Here is an 18,107-nt window from a genome sequence, read left to right as displayed (position 1 = left end):
AGTATTTAAAAAAATCTTTTTTTAAATTGTGGTAAAATATTTAGAAGATTTTTGAAGGACTACAATTAATAGTAGAAGAAATCATACTAGGAATTATTACTATACTTCATGGCTTAATTTGGTTTAGTTTCAATTTCCTTTCATCCCAAAAATAGCTTCGGAAAGACCAGTCTTCACATTATGATTCAGTTCTTCTTATATCTGAGTTACCAGAGGATGGCTGTACTGAAGAAGATATTAGAAAAATATTTCAGCCGTTTGGAAAAGTTAATGATGTCCTGATAGTTCCATATAGAAAGGAGGTGAGTCGTTCAATCTGTTAAAAAAATGCATACAAAGGCATTACTTTATAAAGACTTGTTGGATCTTTTAGCTACTTTTACTACATGTATAATTGTTAATTGAGAGTTATGTGAATGTTTGGATTTACGTGAACAAGGTCCCCAAGTACTGTTTCATATCCTTTAGAACAGAGGTTGACATACTTTTTTGGTAAAGGGCCAGATAGTAAATATTTTAGGCTTTGCATACCATAGGATTGTAAGTAGTCAACTCTGCCATTGTTGTACCAGAGCAGTCCTAGATATTATATAAATAAATGAGCATGACTGTGTTCAAAAAGACTGTTTATGAAAACAAGTGGAAGGCTGTGGTTTGCCATGCATTGCTTTAGCACATCAGTAAGGTTATACTAAAAAGATGATTTCATTTGTACAGTGCGTTTTGTTTTGTTTTGTTTTTTGCTGAGGAAAGTTCACCCTGAGCTAACATCCATTGGCAATCCTCTTCTTTATTTGCTTGAGGAAGATTAGTCCTGAGCTAATATCTGTGCCAGTCCTTCTCTATTTTTTTTTGTGTGTGTGTGTGTGTGTGTGTGTGTGTGGGACACCACCACAGCATGTCTGGTGAGTGGAGTAGGTCTGTGCCCAGGATCTGAACCTGTGAACCCAGGCTGCCAAAGCAGAGTGCATGGAACTTTAACCGCTCAGCCGTGGGGCCGGTCCTCCAGTACATGTTTTTTACATGTGGGTTGTATTCCTGTACCTCACATAATAAAGTTCACCAAAATTATGTATAACCCTAGGCTAAACAAAACATAAAGTTGTGAGATAAGACAAGAAAACATAGTTGGTAGTGTTTTCTTTGTTGCAAGAAGCCTTAAAAATATCAGACTTAACAACTGCTAGACCAAATCCTGCCTTCTGTCTGATTGTTCATTGAGCCCCACCTTCCCATTTCTTATTGTTCCATGAGCCTGCCATCGACCCTTGTTGTCCTCTTTTTATCTTGGTAATAATATAGAAATTCTGTAAGGTTAAATGTCCATTTCAAATTACACGTTAGCAAAACAAAAAGAGAAGTAAAAACAACCAAGACTTGAGTTAACGTCGTAGTTTTATGTTCCACAAAGAAGTATTAAGTTATACAGAGAATTTTTAAGATAGATTTTTGACCAGAAATGGAATATAATCTGTTTCATTTAGGCTTACTTGGAAATGAAATTTAAAGAGGCAATTACCGCAGTCATGAAGTACATTGAAACAACGCCTCTTCTGATAAAAGGGAAAAATGTGAAAGTATCTGTTCCAGGAAAAAAAAAATCACAGGTAAAGTGGATTTAGATTTTACTTGTTTCATCATTGTTATTGATTAGTTTAACTTTTTGTTTTAACTGTGGCACATGCAGAAAAATGCATAAAGCATAAGTGTTCACTCAACAGGTTATATATGTATAAATTCAGATATACTGAAATTAACAGCTTCTTTATATATATGTATATATAGCACTATAAACAGTATTAAATGGCAAACAATAGAATAGGAGAAAATACTTAAAATTAGCAAACATGTGAAATGTCTACCTAGGTCACAAACTAAATTGACAACGGGCTTTGTATGTTTTTTCCAAATCCTTACACCCTCCCTTCTGCCCAAAAGTAACCCCTGACTTGATTTCTAATACCATAATTGAGTTGTACTGTTTGTAACTCTATAAACAGAATCATAGAACTTCTTTTGGACCTTTTGCTATCTTCTAAGTATCAATGTTTATGAGTTTAGTCTTTCCATATTATTTTTTGTGCTTTAGTTTATGTATCCGTAGGTAATGTCTATGGAAGTACATAAAGATATCTAATAGGTTTTGCTTTGTGTATGTGTGTTATTTTCATTTTTTTTTTTTTATTTGCTGAAAAATGCCTACTTTATAGGGGCTTTATATAAAGCACATATTTTTCAATCAGTAATTTGATTTGGCGATCTAACCATCTTAGTACATATAGAGTTTCCTCATTCTTTGTAACTTCTTTGTGGTATTGGTCTTTGTATGAAAATACCACAGTTATTTTACCAGTTCCTTATGGATTGATACTTAGGTTATTTCTCATTTTTTGTTACTATAAACAGGACTTTACTTAACTTTCTTATATGTGGCTTTCACAGGATCTTTATTTTTTTATTTCTCTTGTTTTCTGATTAGTTACTACTAGAGTTACCCATCATCCTAGTTTACACCTGCTACATGCCATCCATTTATTCCCATTGTCCTGATTTGGATAATGAATCATATGATGTTCCTACTTACTGCGAATTTTATTGTTGAGGATTTCTTTTGTTTTCAACTAACAGAAAAATTACCATGGTTTATTAAACAAGTAAGAGGTTTATTTATCATAACAGGAAATCTGCAGGTAGGTGGGCCATGACTGGTGCCCAGCTCCATGGTATCTTCATGGTATCTAACCCCGCCTTTTTGTTTTTCTGCTTCACCATCTTTAGTATGTACTTTGCATCCTCAGTTGTAAGTTGGTTGCTGTACCTTCTGGCATCATTTTAATCTTTGAAGCAGAAATGAAGGAATAAAAATCAAGGGCAAAATGGGTTTTGATTTTTTTTTTTTCCACCCTGAGAAGAATGAATGAGTTACCCAGAGACTTTTCCCTACATTTGTTTTACCAGAACTGTGACACAGCCATCTCTAGTTGCATTGGAGGTTAAGGGGAAGCAAGAATTGAATGCGTAATTTAAAGAATTTTAAACTTTATCCTGTAGACAGTTAAATGTTATTCAAGGTTTTGAGCAGGGGTGTGACATAATGAAATAGATTGATTAGAAAGATTCCTCTGGAAGTGATCTACGGAGTGAATTAGTTGAGCAAATGACTCTAAAGGCAAAGAAGGCTTAGCAGATTGATTAAAAGGGAGAAGAGAAAAGGTCTCTGAAGTCCAGTTAGAAGACTCATCTAGTCAACCAATTATCATTACAGTTATTGTTGTAATAATAGTAATGGTTTGGGGTTAATTAGTAACCTTGAGAATACAAAGGAGAAATTTCTTATACCAGTAACTCTCAAGTAAGACTTTGCTGATCATTACATTTGGAGAACTGGAGAGAAGGTCAGTCTTCCTTAATTCTGAAAAGTTTAATCTGGGAAAATAGGTGAATAGATATATTTAAGGTATTAGTGTATTTTAAATAGATTAAAATAATTCTCTTGGACAACTTTTTGATAAGATTAGTAAGGTGGCAGCATAAATCCAAGAGCCCAACTGTATTTACTATCTTGACTTTTATGGTAATGAATCATTGTCATTACTGTAAAAAAGTATCAGCACTGGAAACTAGAAAACATGCCATCTACCTGTCAAAAATACTAATATTCTTCAACTAAGTATGGTTTGGACGGTGCTGAATTGAAGGAGCCTTAAAAGGCTAACTGATGACTCCTCTGTTGTGATAGAGTGGCCTTCCTAGGATTGACTGGAGGGGACCCCCACCAGGACTCTGGTATGGCTTCTTCAGATAGGAAATACGTGGACAGTCTTTTTGGTCTGTTACCACAGGGGATGACATCAAGTTTTCCTGCCAGAGCAAGCCCAAAATAGTCAGGAAGCCCAAACTAGTAAGAAGGGCAATGCTGTAACTTTCTTGGTCCAGATCTTAATTTTGCCATGAATAGTCAAAACCAGGACAAGACTTTTCTGCCCACATTTGATGTTTTATGTTAGGACTGCCTTTGACTCTTTCTGTGATTCTCAGAACATTCTCACCATTTTGCTGCTTCTTGGACTCGATAAAGAAATGTTATAGAAAAGGTAAAAATATCCCATGTCCTTGTATTTAAACCTGAAGGATTAAAATATGGGTCTGCACAACTCTGACAAACTCAATTACCTTGTTTTTGATTATAAGCCATCATAGACCTCAAACCTCAAAAATGATTTTTAACTTTTTTCAGCTACCCTCTCCATTATCACTACCAATAATCTGATGAAAGAAAGCAATTTTTTTCCCAGAGAAATGGACACGTCCATATTCACAAAGTTTTCCTTAAAGGAGTAGGAGCCCTTGATCTAGAAAAAAGTATGATCAGATTTTCTGACAAACAAAACCCTTGCAACTGTGAAATAGTGCTGCAGCTCAGCACTCTGCAAAAACAAAACAAAACATAAAACAAAATCAAGACTTTTAGTTGAGTGTTTTCAGCAAGATTCACAGGGACATTATATCTCAAACCTAGAGCAAGCAGTCAGCAAGGATCCAAGAAGACTGCGTGGAAATGAAAAACAGTGCTGGGAAGCAGTGAACAGTGGTTTGTGCATTATGGAAAATCTAATGAATAACAAGAAGATAAAACTGAAGAGATACAACCAGAATTCAGAGGAGAATTTGATTTCATTTTAATTCAGAAACTACTACTTAAACCTCTGTCTTGTGCTATCTGCAGAAGATGCAGTGGTGAACAAGACAGATGTGCTTCCACCTTTCTTGGAGCTTATAGTCCATTAAGTGAAGGTTAAAGTGCCTAAGGTGTTGAAAAGGAAAAGCGTGGTGGATGTATCTAGGAGACCTAGTCTGCACATAACTGGAATTCCAGAAGGAGAACACCATTAAATACTGGTGAAGAGTTTAAATTTTGTAGTTATGGAAGGGGACCCTATAGTGATCCAGGCAGAAACAGTGTAAGAGTAAAAAAGAAATAATCTACCCTTAGATAACGTAGCAACACATTCTTAAGGTTGAATGGAAAAAAGGTCAATTCATTGTAATTCAGTACATCCATTTCAAGTCAGATCCTGAAATTTGCGCTAGGACAATATTCTCAGACATGCGCGTTCTCAGAAAGTGTTTCATCTATATATATCTCTCTCTCTATATATAGAGTAAAAATTTAAAAAAATATGTTAAATATATAATCTCTATGTAATATAGAGATATATATGTCTCAATATATAGTATATAATATATTTATATATATATATTATAGAGATATATAGAGGTATTACTATCAAAATGAACAACTTAAGAAATGGAGAAGTTATGATATAAAATGATTGGTGATGAGCAATGAAATCATTTAAACATAGAGTAAAATCTTAATCATATTTTTATAGAACAAAATTGCAAAAGATGTGGCTTAAAACTACAAAACAGTAATTTTGGTCTAAAAATCTGTCATCAAGAATTGGTATGTAGCCCAAGGGGTAAAGGCTAAACTTTTAAACTTACACAGAGGAAATCAGTAGTTTCAGCTTTCTTTTAAAATTGAAGATAACTGCTAGCAGAATAAAAGTAGGAGGATGCTTATCTTCTAAATCATTGGGGCGAGGGAAGTGTTCGGTATAAAATCCCATATAGCACAAAAGGAAATGGCAGGGATGCTTAAAAAGAACTGAAAACATAAAATAACATGACAACAGTTATTATGAAGTTCAGATCTGTTTAATGTATTTTTACTGAATGTTCACTAACTGCCAAGCATGATTTTAGGCACTGGAGATAGAGTAGTGAATAAAACAAAGTCCCTCCTCTCACCAAGTTTAACCTCAAGGGGTAGGGGAAGAAATTAAAAGAAATTAAGTATATATACATATTGGGTCTATTAGCAGCAAGTGCTGTGGAGAAAAATAACAGAAAAGGGAAATAGAAGTGCTCTTGTTAGAGAATGAGGAGCTGTGCAGCTTTCAATAAGGTTATGGAAAGTTTCATCGAAAAGGTGAAATTTGAGCAAACACCTGAACAAGGTGAGGGCGCACACCATTCCCTGGGTTGAGAGCATTCCAGACAGAAGGGACAGCAAGTGCAAAAGGCTTTTGAGATCCATGCCTATGTAGCTTGTTTGAGGAATATGAAGGATGTTTGGGGTTGGAAGTAGGGAAGGATAGGAAGAGGTATGTGGTGGTTTGTGGGGGTAGAGAGTGGAGGGAATGTGTGGCTTAAACTCTTATAGACCATTCTGAGTGTTGGCTTTTTCTCTGAGCGTGATAAAAGATTTTGAGTCTAGGAATGGCAAGATCAATCTGGTTCTATGTCGAGAATAGACTAGGGGTGGGCGAACAGGCAAAGACAAGCGGAGACACCTTCATGAGGCTATTGGAGTAATCAAAGCAAAAGATGGTGGCAGATTGGATCAGGGTGATGGCAGTTAGATATCTGAACTATCATAGCGCTATTTGAAATAATATTTTTGAAAGATAGTGCTAAGAAAATGTAGATGAGTGCTAAAAGGTAGGATATAAAATTAACGCCGTATGATGACAAATTGAAGAAAATCTTTTTATTCTATCTATAAATAGTAAAAGGTGATAAGCATTTATACTCTAGGAAGATTTTAGATGGTTTGTCTTGTATTTCTTATGCTTTTGTGATTTTTCTAAATTATGTTTTATATTTAGGGAAGAAACTAAATTTTTCTTCTTAAATATTTTCCTTCATAGAACAAAGAGGTGAAGAAAAAGACAACAGATTCAAAGAAAACATCTGCATCTACTTTAAAGTAAGTAATTCCATGATTTTATATGTGAGAATGAATGTGTGAATTAAAAATTTTTAATTTTTACAACTATTTTTAATGTATTTTATCACCCTGACTCCAGTTTAAATGGGACATCATTCAAATTGAATGATTTTAAACTCTTTTAGATTTAAGCTTTGCATCTTTAGAAGTTTTAGATCTTAGAATTTCAGTCTTTGCTAAATTTTTTTTCTTTTATATAGAAAAGATACAGATATTTGCAAAACTGTTGAAACTGTGACTTCAGCTTCTGCTAGTAAGTTATTTTTAATATTTCTTCTCAAGATGAGTATATTTTGTCAATTTACTGGAAACTTTTTGCAGGATGATGCTAGGACAACAATATTTTATTGTACTTTAGTACAAGAGACCCACATTGGCCCCTGTATTAAGCTAGGGGTTAATACTTAGTACTGTGTAATTATAGAATCTTTTCTGAAATAAATATAAGGCCTTGGTGAGATAATGTATGTAAAATGCCTATCATAGTTTCATAGTTAATAGCTGTTTAGGTTAATTTTGCAATATCTCTCTCCATTCCCTCTCAAAAAACCCACCAGACAAAACATAAAAAAGGTATGTTACAATACTTGCCTGGTCCCCTTTGATTCTGAAAGTCTGCTGAGAGCCAAAAAGTAAACAAACAAGACTAAAAAGAAATAAACATTGTTACACTCATGTACTAAAAGTTGTTTCTTTGTACTCAGGAAAACACTTCAGGTCTTTATTATGAATCTAGCTAAATGAATTTTGCATACAATTTTAATCAACTGGGTTATCTTTCTTTCTCAGTTCATTTAAGATTGGGAAGGTAGAGAGAAAGAAGTTATGGCCAAAACATACACTCTTGAATAATAGTAAGAATAAACAGCTTGATGGTGAAGGACAAGGCAGAAAAGCTAAAATGAAGTAGACAGAAAATATATTCAGAAAGTTAAGTTGTGTTTTGTATGTTCTCTTTTGGAAAGGCATGTATATAATGTGTTCCAGATTTCTGTTCAGGATAGATTAAGAGTTTTTGGTACTAAAACTAATATTCACTGGGAAATTGGATTGTATAGAAGATCTCAGTTTTCCATAATGTTTAGCTGAATAATGTACTGAAGTTACAGTGGAGAGGACTATGGGCAGCTTCTGGAAGGCAGTAAATTTTGACTGAAGTTTAAATGTGAGCATATAAACACGTAGTATATAGTTAGGGCTGTGACTTAACGAAAGCAACGAAATTGAGGAATCACTGTATAGAAGGCCTTGAGGAGTCGTGCTGGGAAGGTTAAATTTGACCCCTCCAACAGCGTTTCTCAGTGCCATGTGTGAGAGATGATTCCTGGAGGGTGTTTTGGATCAGATAAACTTTGGGATATGTATTACAGCTTTGTTTTTTTCCTTAAAAAAACTTTCACAATGCTGTTCCTATACTGGCGCATATGGTAGCCACTCACCACGTGTGGCTACCCAGCGCTTGAAATGTGGCTAGTCCAAATTGAGATGTGTTGTACTTATCAAATATGCATCAGATTTCAAAGACTTACAAGGGAAAAGAAAGCATGTAAAATATCTCATCAGTGACTTTTTAAATTAGTCACATGTTGAAATTATATTTTGGATATATTGAGCTAAATGTATTATTAAAAATAAATTCCCTTGTAGCTTTTTACTTTTTAAAAAAAAAAAACACAACTTTGACAAAACACATTCGCTTTATGAAAGCCTGCAGGAAAGAAACTTATTTAGCTTTGTTTACCCCCTTCTTTCCAAAGGTTGGCTAAACTGTGCCCCATTTTTTCTTTGTAAGACCTAGTAGTAATTAGTACAGACTCTGGGAAATTGCGATAGGGAATAAAGAACCACTAGTTTAGGATGCTCATATGTATTCGATAAATTAGGAGAGACTGAAAAATCCTATTGAGAAAACACAGTTGGCATTCACTTTAAGATAATTAGTACCTGATATAAAAAGTTTAATTAAAATGGTATGGGATGGTATAATCTGAATTTTTATTTCATAGACTTTTTTAGTGAATAAAATATAAAAATTAAAATAATTTAAAAATTTTAAGGTTTCATGCTAGAGTTTACCCGAAGAGTGTAGTAATAATTGATTATAATAGCAAAACTTAGATGCAGTGATTTCTTTCAATTTGGGGAAAACCGTGAACTTAGATTTCAACATTGCTGAATTTCAGCTATCATAGGATTTCTATTGGAGATATCCTTTAGTCAGCAAATCACATGGCATTGAAAGTGGGATACATAGGAAACTTTTTGTTTAAGGTCTAAATTTTGGGAATGGTCCTAACATCACAAAAGTAATGAGGGAGAAGTACTTCAAGCTAAGTACTTCCTCCCTTCCAATATAATTGAAGAAAGGAAAAAGAAAGAGAGGAGTCTGTAAATAAGACTGAGAAAGTGTCAGGTGAGAAAGATGAGGGTGACGATGCCTTTTGAATTCAGTGATGTCAGATTAAAGAGTGATAGGAAGTTAATTAGGATAGTTTTAAAGATAACTTTGGTTATAAGCACAAATCAAAAAGGACGAAGAAAAGTACAGGGAGGAAGCAAAAACTTAATTTTATCAGAAAGGAAAACTTAAGAACTCTTACCCAGTACTAATTAAAAAGAAATAAAAATATTTAGTGAGCACCTACTATATGCCCATAATTGGAGACACTCTTTAAACTGTTGGGGCACATCAGTGAACCAACTAGGCAAGAGCTCTATTTCCAAGTAGCTTACATTTTAACTTGAGGTAACAGATAATAAACATTAAATAATATGTTTTGTAGAAAGTGAGAAGTGTTATAACAGGATAAAGGTGATGTAGGTGAGTTTGATTTAGAGGTAGAATTTAGTGTGTAGAGTAAGGTAATGATTTGTTAAGTAGAAGGGTCTACTAAGGGGCATAATCTGTGCCAGAAGACAGAAAACAAGAGAAAGAAATCTGCCATGGGTTACACTATTTATTTATACTAGGCAATTTATGTTATCCAACTTAATCTTTCAAACCACGCTGTGACTATAGTTAATTCTGTTTTCATTTTATAGATGAGGAAACAGATTCAGAGAGGTTAAATGACCTACTCAGGGTCACATGAAAGAGAGAGGATTCAAACCCAAGACTGTAATTCCAAAGCTTTCCCTTAAACTACGGTCTCTGAGACTGAAACTTGTTCTTCATCTCCTTTGATTAAGCTCTTCTTTTATCTTCCCCTAATGGTTTCCTTAAAAGTCTGTTCCTCTTCTGTTTCATACTTTTCTTCCTGGTTGATTTCTTTCCTTCCCACATCTTTAAGGACCAGTGATATCTCCCATACGTACGTAAACCTCCTACCCATCAAGTTTACTCCTCTCATTTTTTAATATCATCTAACAGTCACCACTAGGCATCCAATGTAGAAATCCGTTAGTAATCCTTTACCCTGTCTTGTCTTCTCTTCTGTCACACCCAGTTGAAATTTAAATAACATCCTTCCTCTTTTCACCTAATCAGTGGCTGATTCAAGTTAGTTCTCTCTTGAATCTACCTCAACTATCTCTTTCTCCTTTGCTCCATCATATCTGTAACTGTTTTAATTCAGACTTACATTTGAACTTTTGAAGCTAGCCTCCTGACTGATTGTTTTTTCTTCTACTCTCTGCTCTGTTATTCACACAGTTGTCCTGAGGTCTTTTTAAAGCAGATCTGATCATTCCATTCTTAGTAACCCACAAGAGAAAGCCCAGATTGTTCAGCATTGCATAAATGATCCTTTACTCTTTGGTTCCAGGTTACGTTTTCAATCTCTTGTTACTCAACTGTATATTATGTTCCAGCCACTCAGAACAGTTTATTTTCCAGCTATACTATACTATTTCATTTCTCAGTTCTTTATTTATGCTATCTATTTGTGTGGAATCATTGCCTGAATTCAGTTAATTTTACTTGGTAAGCACTTGCTAAGGACCTACTTAGTAGATGCCAGGCCTCGTGCAAGGTACCGAAGATAAAAAATCGATTAAGATGTCCTTTTTGGAGGTGTAGGTGGGGCAAATTGTAATTTATCCTTTAAGGCCCATATCAGATGCAACTTCTTTGTGATGCCTTCCCTGACTCTCCTAGGCAGTTAGAAGCTCCCAACTCCCTGTGGTAATACTGTGTACATTGTGAGTCTCTCTCTTTCACTTGGCTAGGTGAGGGAATATTTGTAGTTTTATTTTTCCATCCCTTAATATCTCATGTAATGTAAGAGTTAATGAATAAACATTTGCAGGAGGAAGAGTACAGGCATACTCCAACCAAGTTTGTGTTAATGTTATAACTGAACCCATGGAAAAATTCGTAGTGAATTTTCTGGTTTGTCATCCTTGATTTAATGGTTTTTTTCTTTAAGATTTTATTGGGTTCCTCTTCTTTTTTTTTTTTTTGTAAATGTATCTTTTTCTTTTTACCTTTTCACTTCCCAGATGAAAACAACTCTTTGTTTTAAGTCAGTTATTTCCCCAATAAAAGCACTCTGCCCAAGTAGTTTCCACATGTGAGTTCCTTTAAACCTTTAAGGAAGTGATAACTGTAGTTCTATTTCAACTATTCCATAACGTTCGGAGGAAAGGAAAACTTTCTTTAAAAAGGGGGATGGAAAAAGGGGAATCAAGAAGGAAAAAACAGGCTCATACTGACATTAAATACTGAAAAAGATATCAGAATGGCTAAGAGAAGAAAATAGTAAAATGCTGTTGAGGATGTGGAGAAACTCCTGCATTGCTGGTGGGAATGTAAAATGGTATACCCATTCTCGAAAAGAGTATTGCAGTTTTTTAACTAAATGGACATGTGCTTAGCATAGGACCCAGCAACTACACTCTTGGGCATTTATTCCAAATGAATTATGTTCGCCCACAACCTGTTTGCACAAAAACCTACCCATGAATATTTATAGCCTCTTTATTCATAATAGCCAAAATGTCCTTCAGTGGGTGAATGGTTAAACAAACTATGATGGGGTCTGTAGCATGGAATACAATTCATCCATTAAATGGAATGAATTATTAATACATACAGCAACTTCGATGGATTGCAGAGGAGTTAGGCTGAGTGAAAAAAATCAATCTCAAAAAATATCTATTGCAAGCTTTCCTTTATATAACATTCTTGAAATGATGAAATTCTAGAGATAGAGAACAGATTAGTGGTTGGCAGAGGTTTAGAGGGAGGAAGTAAGGTGGCTGTTGGCTGTAAATGGGTAGCAGGTGGGCTGGCCCCATGACATAGTGATTAGTTCAGCACACTCCACTTTGGCAGACCAGGTTCGCAGGTTCAGATCCCAGGCATGGACCTATATCACTCATCAGCCATGCTGTGGCAGCAACCCACATACAAAATAGAGAAAGATTGGTACAGATGTTAGAGCAGATCTTCCTCAGGCAAAAAAAAGAGTAGTAGGAAAGATGCTTGTGATAGGACTGTTCTGTGTTTTGACTGGTGGTCACAGTAATCTACATTTGTGTGATTAGATTTCATAGAACTAAATACACAGTAATGAGTGTGTGTAACCTGGGAAAATTTAAATGTTGGTAGATTATATCAGTGTCAATTTCCTGTTTATGATATAGTATGTAATTACAAAAAAATGTTACCATTAGGGGAAGCTGGGTGAAGTATATATGAGATCTCTCCCTATTATTTCGTACAACTCCATGTGAACTTACAATTATCTCAAAATTGAGTTAAATGCTTTAATATGCTAATAAAGCTATCATAATTAAAACTACAGAATAGTTTCACTTATGAGTCTTGATATAAAATTTTTAAGTAAAATTTTAGCTTATGGTGTCTGAGAACACGTTAAATGAATTATGTAGCGTACCCAAGAGGGGATCATATCAGGAGTATAAAGATGGTTCAAAATTATGAAATCTGTTAATTCAGTTCACCATATTAAATAGAGAAAGATAAATGCTGAAGGATATTTAGTAAAGTTCAACATCCATTCCTAGCATTCAAAAAAAAATAAACTTCTTAAAGTAAATGACTGCTTCCTTAATATGATAGTGTGTTTCTGTATGCATAACTTTTATTTATATACATACAAACATACACAATATATCAAGTCAAAAGTCAGCATATGCTTGGGGCCAGCCCAGTGGCACGGTGGTTAAGGTCACACACTCTACATTGGCAGCCCAGGGTTTGCGGGTTTGGATCCCGGTTACAGACCTACACACTGCTCAATAAGCCATGCTGTGGCACCTTCCCACATACAAAATATAAGATTGGCATGGATGTTAGCTCAGCAACAATCTTCCTCATTAAAAAAAAAAAAGTCAGCATGTGTTTAATAGTGAAACAGAGGAGTCATTCCTATTAAGATTGAGAACAAAACAAAGGATATTCGTCATCACTTCTGAGTTAACATGAATATTGTGCTAAAATTAGCCAGTGCACTACAAGTCAAGAGGCGTAAAATTTGACAAATCCGATACAACATTATTATTGGCAGATATGTATGTGTCATGAAAAACCCAAGTATGTGTGAAAAACCCAAGAGAATGGATTGAAATGCTATTAAATATAATTAGTCATCTTACTTAATGCTCTTAATATAAGACTTCAATTGCTTTATTATATAAAAAGTAACCACTTATATGTAATCTAATAAAATTTTCCATTTCCAATAATAAAAAAGGTAAAAGCTATGAAAAGAAAACTTTAAATACTAAGAGGCATAAAATAGGGCTTAACCGAGTAAACAGTTCATCCTTGGATAGAGAGCTTCACTGCTGTAATATGCCTTATAAAACGTAAATATTATGAACCTAGTAAAAATACCAATGGGATTCTTTTTTCCCTGCTTTTTCTCCCCAAATCCCCCCAGTACATAGTTGTATATTCTAGTTGTGGGTCCTTGTAGTTGTGGCATGTGGGACGCCACCTCAGCGTGGCCTAACGAGTGATGCCATGTCCACACCCAAACCGCTGAAACCCTGGGCTGCCGCAGCAGAGCACACGAACTTAATCACTCGGCCATGGGGCCAGCCCCACCAAGAAGACTTTTTAAACCATATAAGCTGATTATAAAGTTTATATACAAAAAATTAGCATAGAATAAACATGAAAATTCTACAAAGAAAGAGTAATTAGGATAGACTAGGACTAACAGATGTTAAAATATATTCCAAAGGTAAAAATTCATAAAAGTTTCATATAGTTGCATAAATAGAGAAAAGATCAATAGGCCAGAAGAGATTCCAGAGATATTCCCCAAAACATATGGAACATCATAAATCATTATGGTAATTCAGATTAGCAGGGAAAAGATCAATTATTCATTAAATTGATTAACCAGTTTGTAAAAGTAAAGCGGTTGTAGTATCAAAATAAATTACAGATGGATCTGCAGCCGGCCTGGTGGCACTGTGGTTAAATGCACACATTCCACTTCGGGGGTTCGCCGGTTCAGATCCCGGGTGCAGACATGGCACCGCTTGGCAAGCCATGTGCTATGGTAGGGGTCCCACATATAAGGTGGAGGAAGATGGGCACAGATGTTAGCTCAGGGCCGGTCTTCCTCAGCAAAAGGAGGAGGATTAGCAGCCGATGTTAGCTCAGGGCTAATCTTCCTAAAAAAAAAAAAAAAAAAAAATTACAGATAGATCAAAGATTTAAAGTGATTTAAAGTGGTAATTAAAAGTATTGAAAGAAAATATTAAAGATTTGTTGTTTCTAATTTCAAAGTGGGGAAGTCTTTCCCTATCAGGAAGACATTTGACTACGTAAGAAGTATTTTTGCATAGTATTTTGCGTAACTTCTTTAAGAATTATTACCTGTGTGATATAGACTGATTTTCCTAATATATAAAGAGCTCTAATAAATAACAAGAAACACCTCAGCAACGCAAAAGATAAATTGTCAAATGCTAAGAATAGGCAGTGACAGAGAAGGAAATAGAAATGAATTAAACATATGAAAATTGATAGAACTTTACTCATAAGTAAAGAAACAAAAAAGTCATACTAGTTTCCATCTCAGATTGGAGTGATTTAGTAACATCTCTTACATACTGTATTTGTGTGACACTGGGGAAGCCCCACTCTCATGTACTATTGATGAGAATATTAATTATTACAACTTTTCTGGAGGACAATTTAATGTTAATTGTTAAAATTTAAATATATGCCTTTTGTCTCAACAAGTCCATGTTGAAGAATTTACCTATGGTTAATAGTTCTATGGGCATACAAAGATGAGTATAGAAATGTTTCTTACAGTGTTTTTCAAAATCCTTGCAGGTTAGCTCTATCCTAAATCTAAATGACGGACGTTATTTGTAATGTTTTTTTGATATATTTTTCTTGTTATTTTAGCCAAAACTGGACAAGCCAAGACATCTACAGCCAAAGTGAATAAATCTTCAGGTATGTTTTCTATTAGAATTCTAGACATATTAGTTACCTTTAAATTATTTAAGAAGTATATAGCAGTAGTCTTGGATTTCATGTGATGTAGTACTTGCCGAGTATATACTAATCTTTGAAATTTACAGTCATCTAGAAATTTTGAGAAAGATTTAGTAGATCATGTTCTTGTAATTTAAGATTATTTTGAGATAATTTAACTGGGAAACTATTTCTCATGATAAGTATCAGAGATATTTCCCTCTTTCTGTTTTATTAAGGTCTTCTCTCTATATGCTTTCTTTTATAAAATAGTCCAGATAACAGACTTACAGCAAATTATGTTCTTTTTGTAGTTTTTGTGGACTATAGTGAGTTTTAAAGTAATTATTAATTTTTTTTGTCTTTTCCCTAACCTTATCCTCCTTTTTACTTTCCCGCCTGTTTCTGCTAAATGCTGGTTAATTCAGGGTCATCTTTCTAAGTGGATAGAGATCAGTGTCTCTATAATGGTAGAAAGGAAAGGAAGCAACCTTGAACTAGCAAATACCATTGTTGGTGGCAGATCTAAAATTTTCGTATAGTAGTTTCTTAGAAGCAGTAATCTGGAGGGGTCAGGAGTGGCTAGAAAACTTGTTTGGAATATGCATTTATTTAGCATTTTGATATTACTTTTATAGTAAGTTTATGAGATTCACTGGTGGAGATTTAGGGGAGTGGGTACTAAAGCCTCTAGCCACCCCTTAACTGTTGGAAATTAATTCTAGATATTTTTTTCTTAAGTTTTGGTACCAAGCTAGAAGTAGTAAAGTAGATTGACTTGTGGTAATAATATAGGGATAGTGAAAGAAATACCTTAAGGGCCCACTGGGGCTCGGATTACTGCAGTGTGACAAAACTTGGAATTGACTAAGAAATAAGTGTTTAAGTGACAGTCTATATAAGAATCGGTATTGCTCCTTTTTCAGTGAAGACTAGGGTCCGTCTTTGGATATAAAGGGTGGATTTGTAAACTATTTTGATTGATTTTTGTAGTTATCAATAATTCTTTTTATTTGTATGATAACTTTTCAAAAGCATGATCATATTTTCATAAGTGTCTGGTTAGGTAATTATAGCAATCATCGCCCTTGTTTATAATTGGGGAAATGTGTGCAGAAATAAGTTAATACCCCAAGACTTGACAATTTAATTTGGAATTCAACTTGGATCTACTGACTTCTGATCCTGGACTTTTTCCTCATACTACCTTGCTAGTTGTTATGAATCCTAATTTTCAGAGTTAAATCTCCTGTTGCTCTCTGAATAGAGAGAGTTTTGGCTCTCTGGTGATCTTTTCAGTGACACTTTGATGATGATACATATCATCTTGAAAAATAAGCAACAGTAAATAATAGATGTGTGTGTACAAAAAAGAGTCACAGCAGTTTAAATAGTCCTGTTCACATAGGGCCCACTAGGGATGAGTCAGAGCAATATTTATGTGGCCTGACCATGATGTAGGTGTTCTTACACGTTTTTCAATCAACTGGGAGCCAGGGGAGCGTGGGCTGGGAGGTCCTTAAGTATAACTGCTTTTGGAATCATCAGAAGCATCATGAGATTGTTTTTATATTCTCACAGTTAGTGATTTTGCTTCTATGTTGATCCACACATTAAGAGATTTATTAAACTTGCCTGAATGCTATTTTTAAGTACCCTAGTGGTGAGGTGAATTCTTATTTCAGTGATGTTTTCCTTCCTGAAGAAATTATCATGATTGGTAGATTTAGAAAATGACCTGTGCACCCAAAGATGATAGCATTTTATGTTTTGAATAAAATATAGTCCGTCACTCTTATGTTCTTTGTGAGATTATTTAGGGATTGTTGATACTAGATAAATAAACCAGTTTTGACTACGGCTTTTGTGATTTAGGGAAATCAGCGGGTTCTGTAAAATCTGTGGTAACAGTAGCTGCTAAAGGTAATAAAGCTTCAATCAAGACAGGTAAGACTATTGGGAAGGAGAGGTTTTATTAAGCTTATTCTTAATTCTGCCTTAAAGAATATAATAAATATTATGTCAAAAGCAAGTTTTGAATTCATGTAACTTGTATTATCTAAAAACATCTTGAAAAGTTTAGTAGATACTTTTTTTTTTTTTTGAGGAAAATGAGTTCTGAGCTAACATCTGCTGCCAGTCCTCCTCTTTTTGCTGAGGAAGATTGTCCCTGAGCTAACATCTGTGCCTATGTTCCTCAATTTTGGGGGTCACCTGCCACAGCATGGCTTGATAAGCGGTGTGCGTAGGTCTGCGCCAGGGATCCAGACTGGTGAACTCTGGGCCACTGAAGCAGAGTGCACAAACTTAACTGCTATGCCACCGGGCCAGCCCCAGTAGATACTTCTTTGATGTTTAAAACCTGACAGTAGGAAACTTTTAATTTTTGATACTTTGACAGTATCTGCTATTGAAGATAAATTTTTGTGTAGGAAACGTTTTTGACAGCTTATATAATCACGGGCTGCTCTGCCACTTCCCCCGTATAAATTGTTTAATCTTTGTTTTCCTCATTTTTTTAGAGCTGTCACTTCATATTACCTTCCCCAGCTTGCACAATTCCTCTGATATTTGTTACTTTAAAGAAGACTTTTTCTTGCCATGTTATAAGAATGTATTTTCTCCATAAAGAAATGGAACACTATTTTAAATAAATAAAACGTTAAAACTAACATGCTTTGTTAATTATTTACAAATTAAGTATAAACTAATACATTTTTCCAATAAACTAATGTAATTTTAAAGAACCCTTGTAAAATTATAAAATATGAATTTTTTGTGTGCTTATGGTGTGCCTCTGCCACGTTAGAGTTAAACTTATTGCTCATTAATGGCCATTAACAAAAATTGTATGTGCTTTTAATCTTATTAGTAAACAGATACTGAAAATAAATGGAAATA

The 18,107-nt window shown here is 34.6% G+C and overlaps 1 protein-coding gene across 3 annotated transcripts in view; it reads left to right on the top strand.

The window, feature by feature from the left end:
- Positions 1-18,107, top strand: part of ZNF638 (zinc finger protein 638) — a 137,492-nt gene that overhangs the window by 91,723 nt on the left and 27,662 nt on the right. For all 3 annotated transcript variants that reach the window (XM_070511973.1, XM_014836673.3, XM_014836672.3), the window contains exons 7-12: positions 156-302; positions 1,485-1,607; positions 6,717-6,775; positions 6,997-7,049; positions 15,135-15,185; positions 17,082-17,153. In XM_070511973.1, coding sequence (XP_070368074.1) covers positions 156-302; positions 1,485-1,607; positions 6,717-6,775; positions 6,997-7,049; positions 15,135-15,185; positions 17,082-17,153 — 505 coding nt within the window. The remainder of the gene's footprint in view (positions 1-155; positions 303-1,484; positions 1,608-6,716; positions 6,776-6,996; positions 7,050-15,134; positions 15,186-17,081; positions 17,154-18,107) is intronic.

Source organism: Equus asinus, chromosome 6 (genome assembly GCF_041296235.1).
Source record: "Equus asinus isolate D_3611 breed Donkey chromosome 6, EquAss-T2T_v2, whole genome shotgun sequence".
NCBI classification, from domain to species: Eukaryota; Metazoa; Chordata; class Mammalia; order Perissodactyla; family Equidae; genus Equus; species Equus asinus.
Note: the sequence above shows the minus strand (reverse complement) of the source record. Positions and strands in the feature narration are given on the sequence as shown.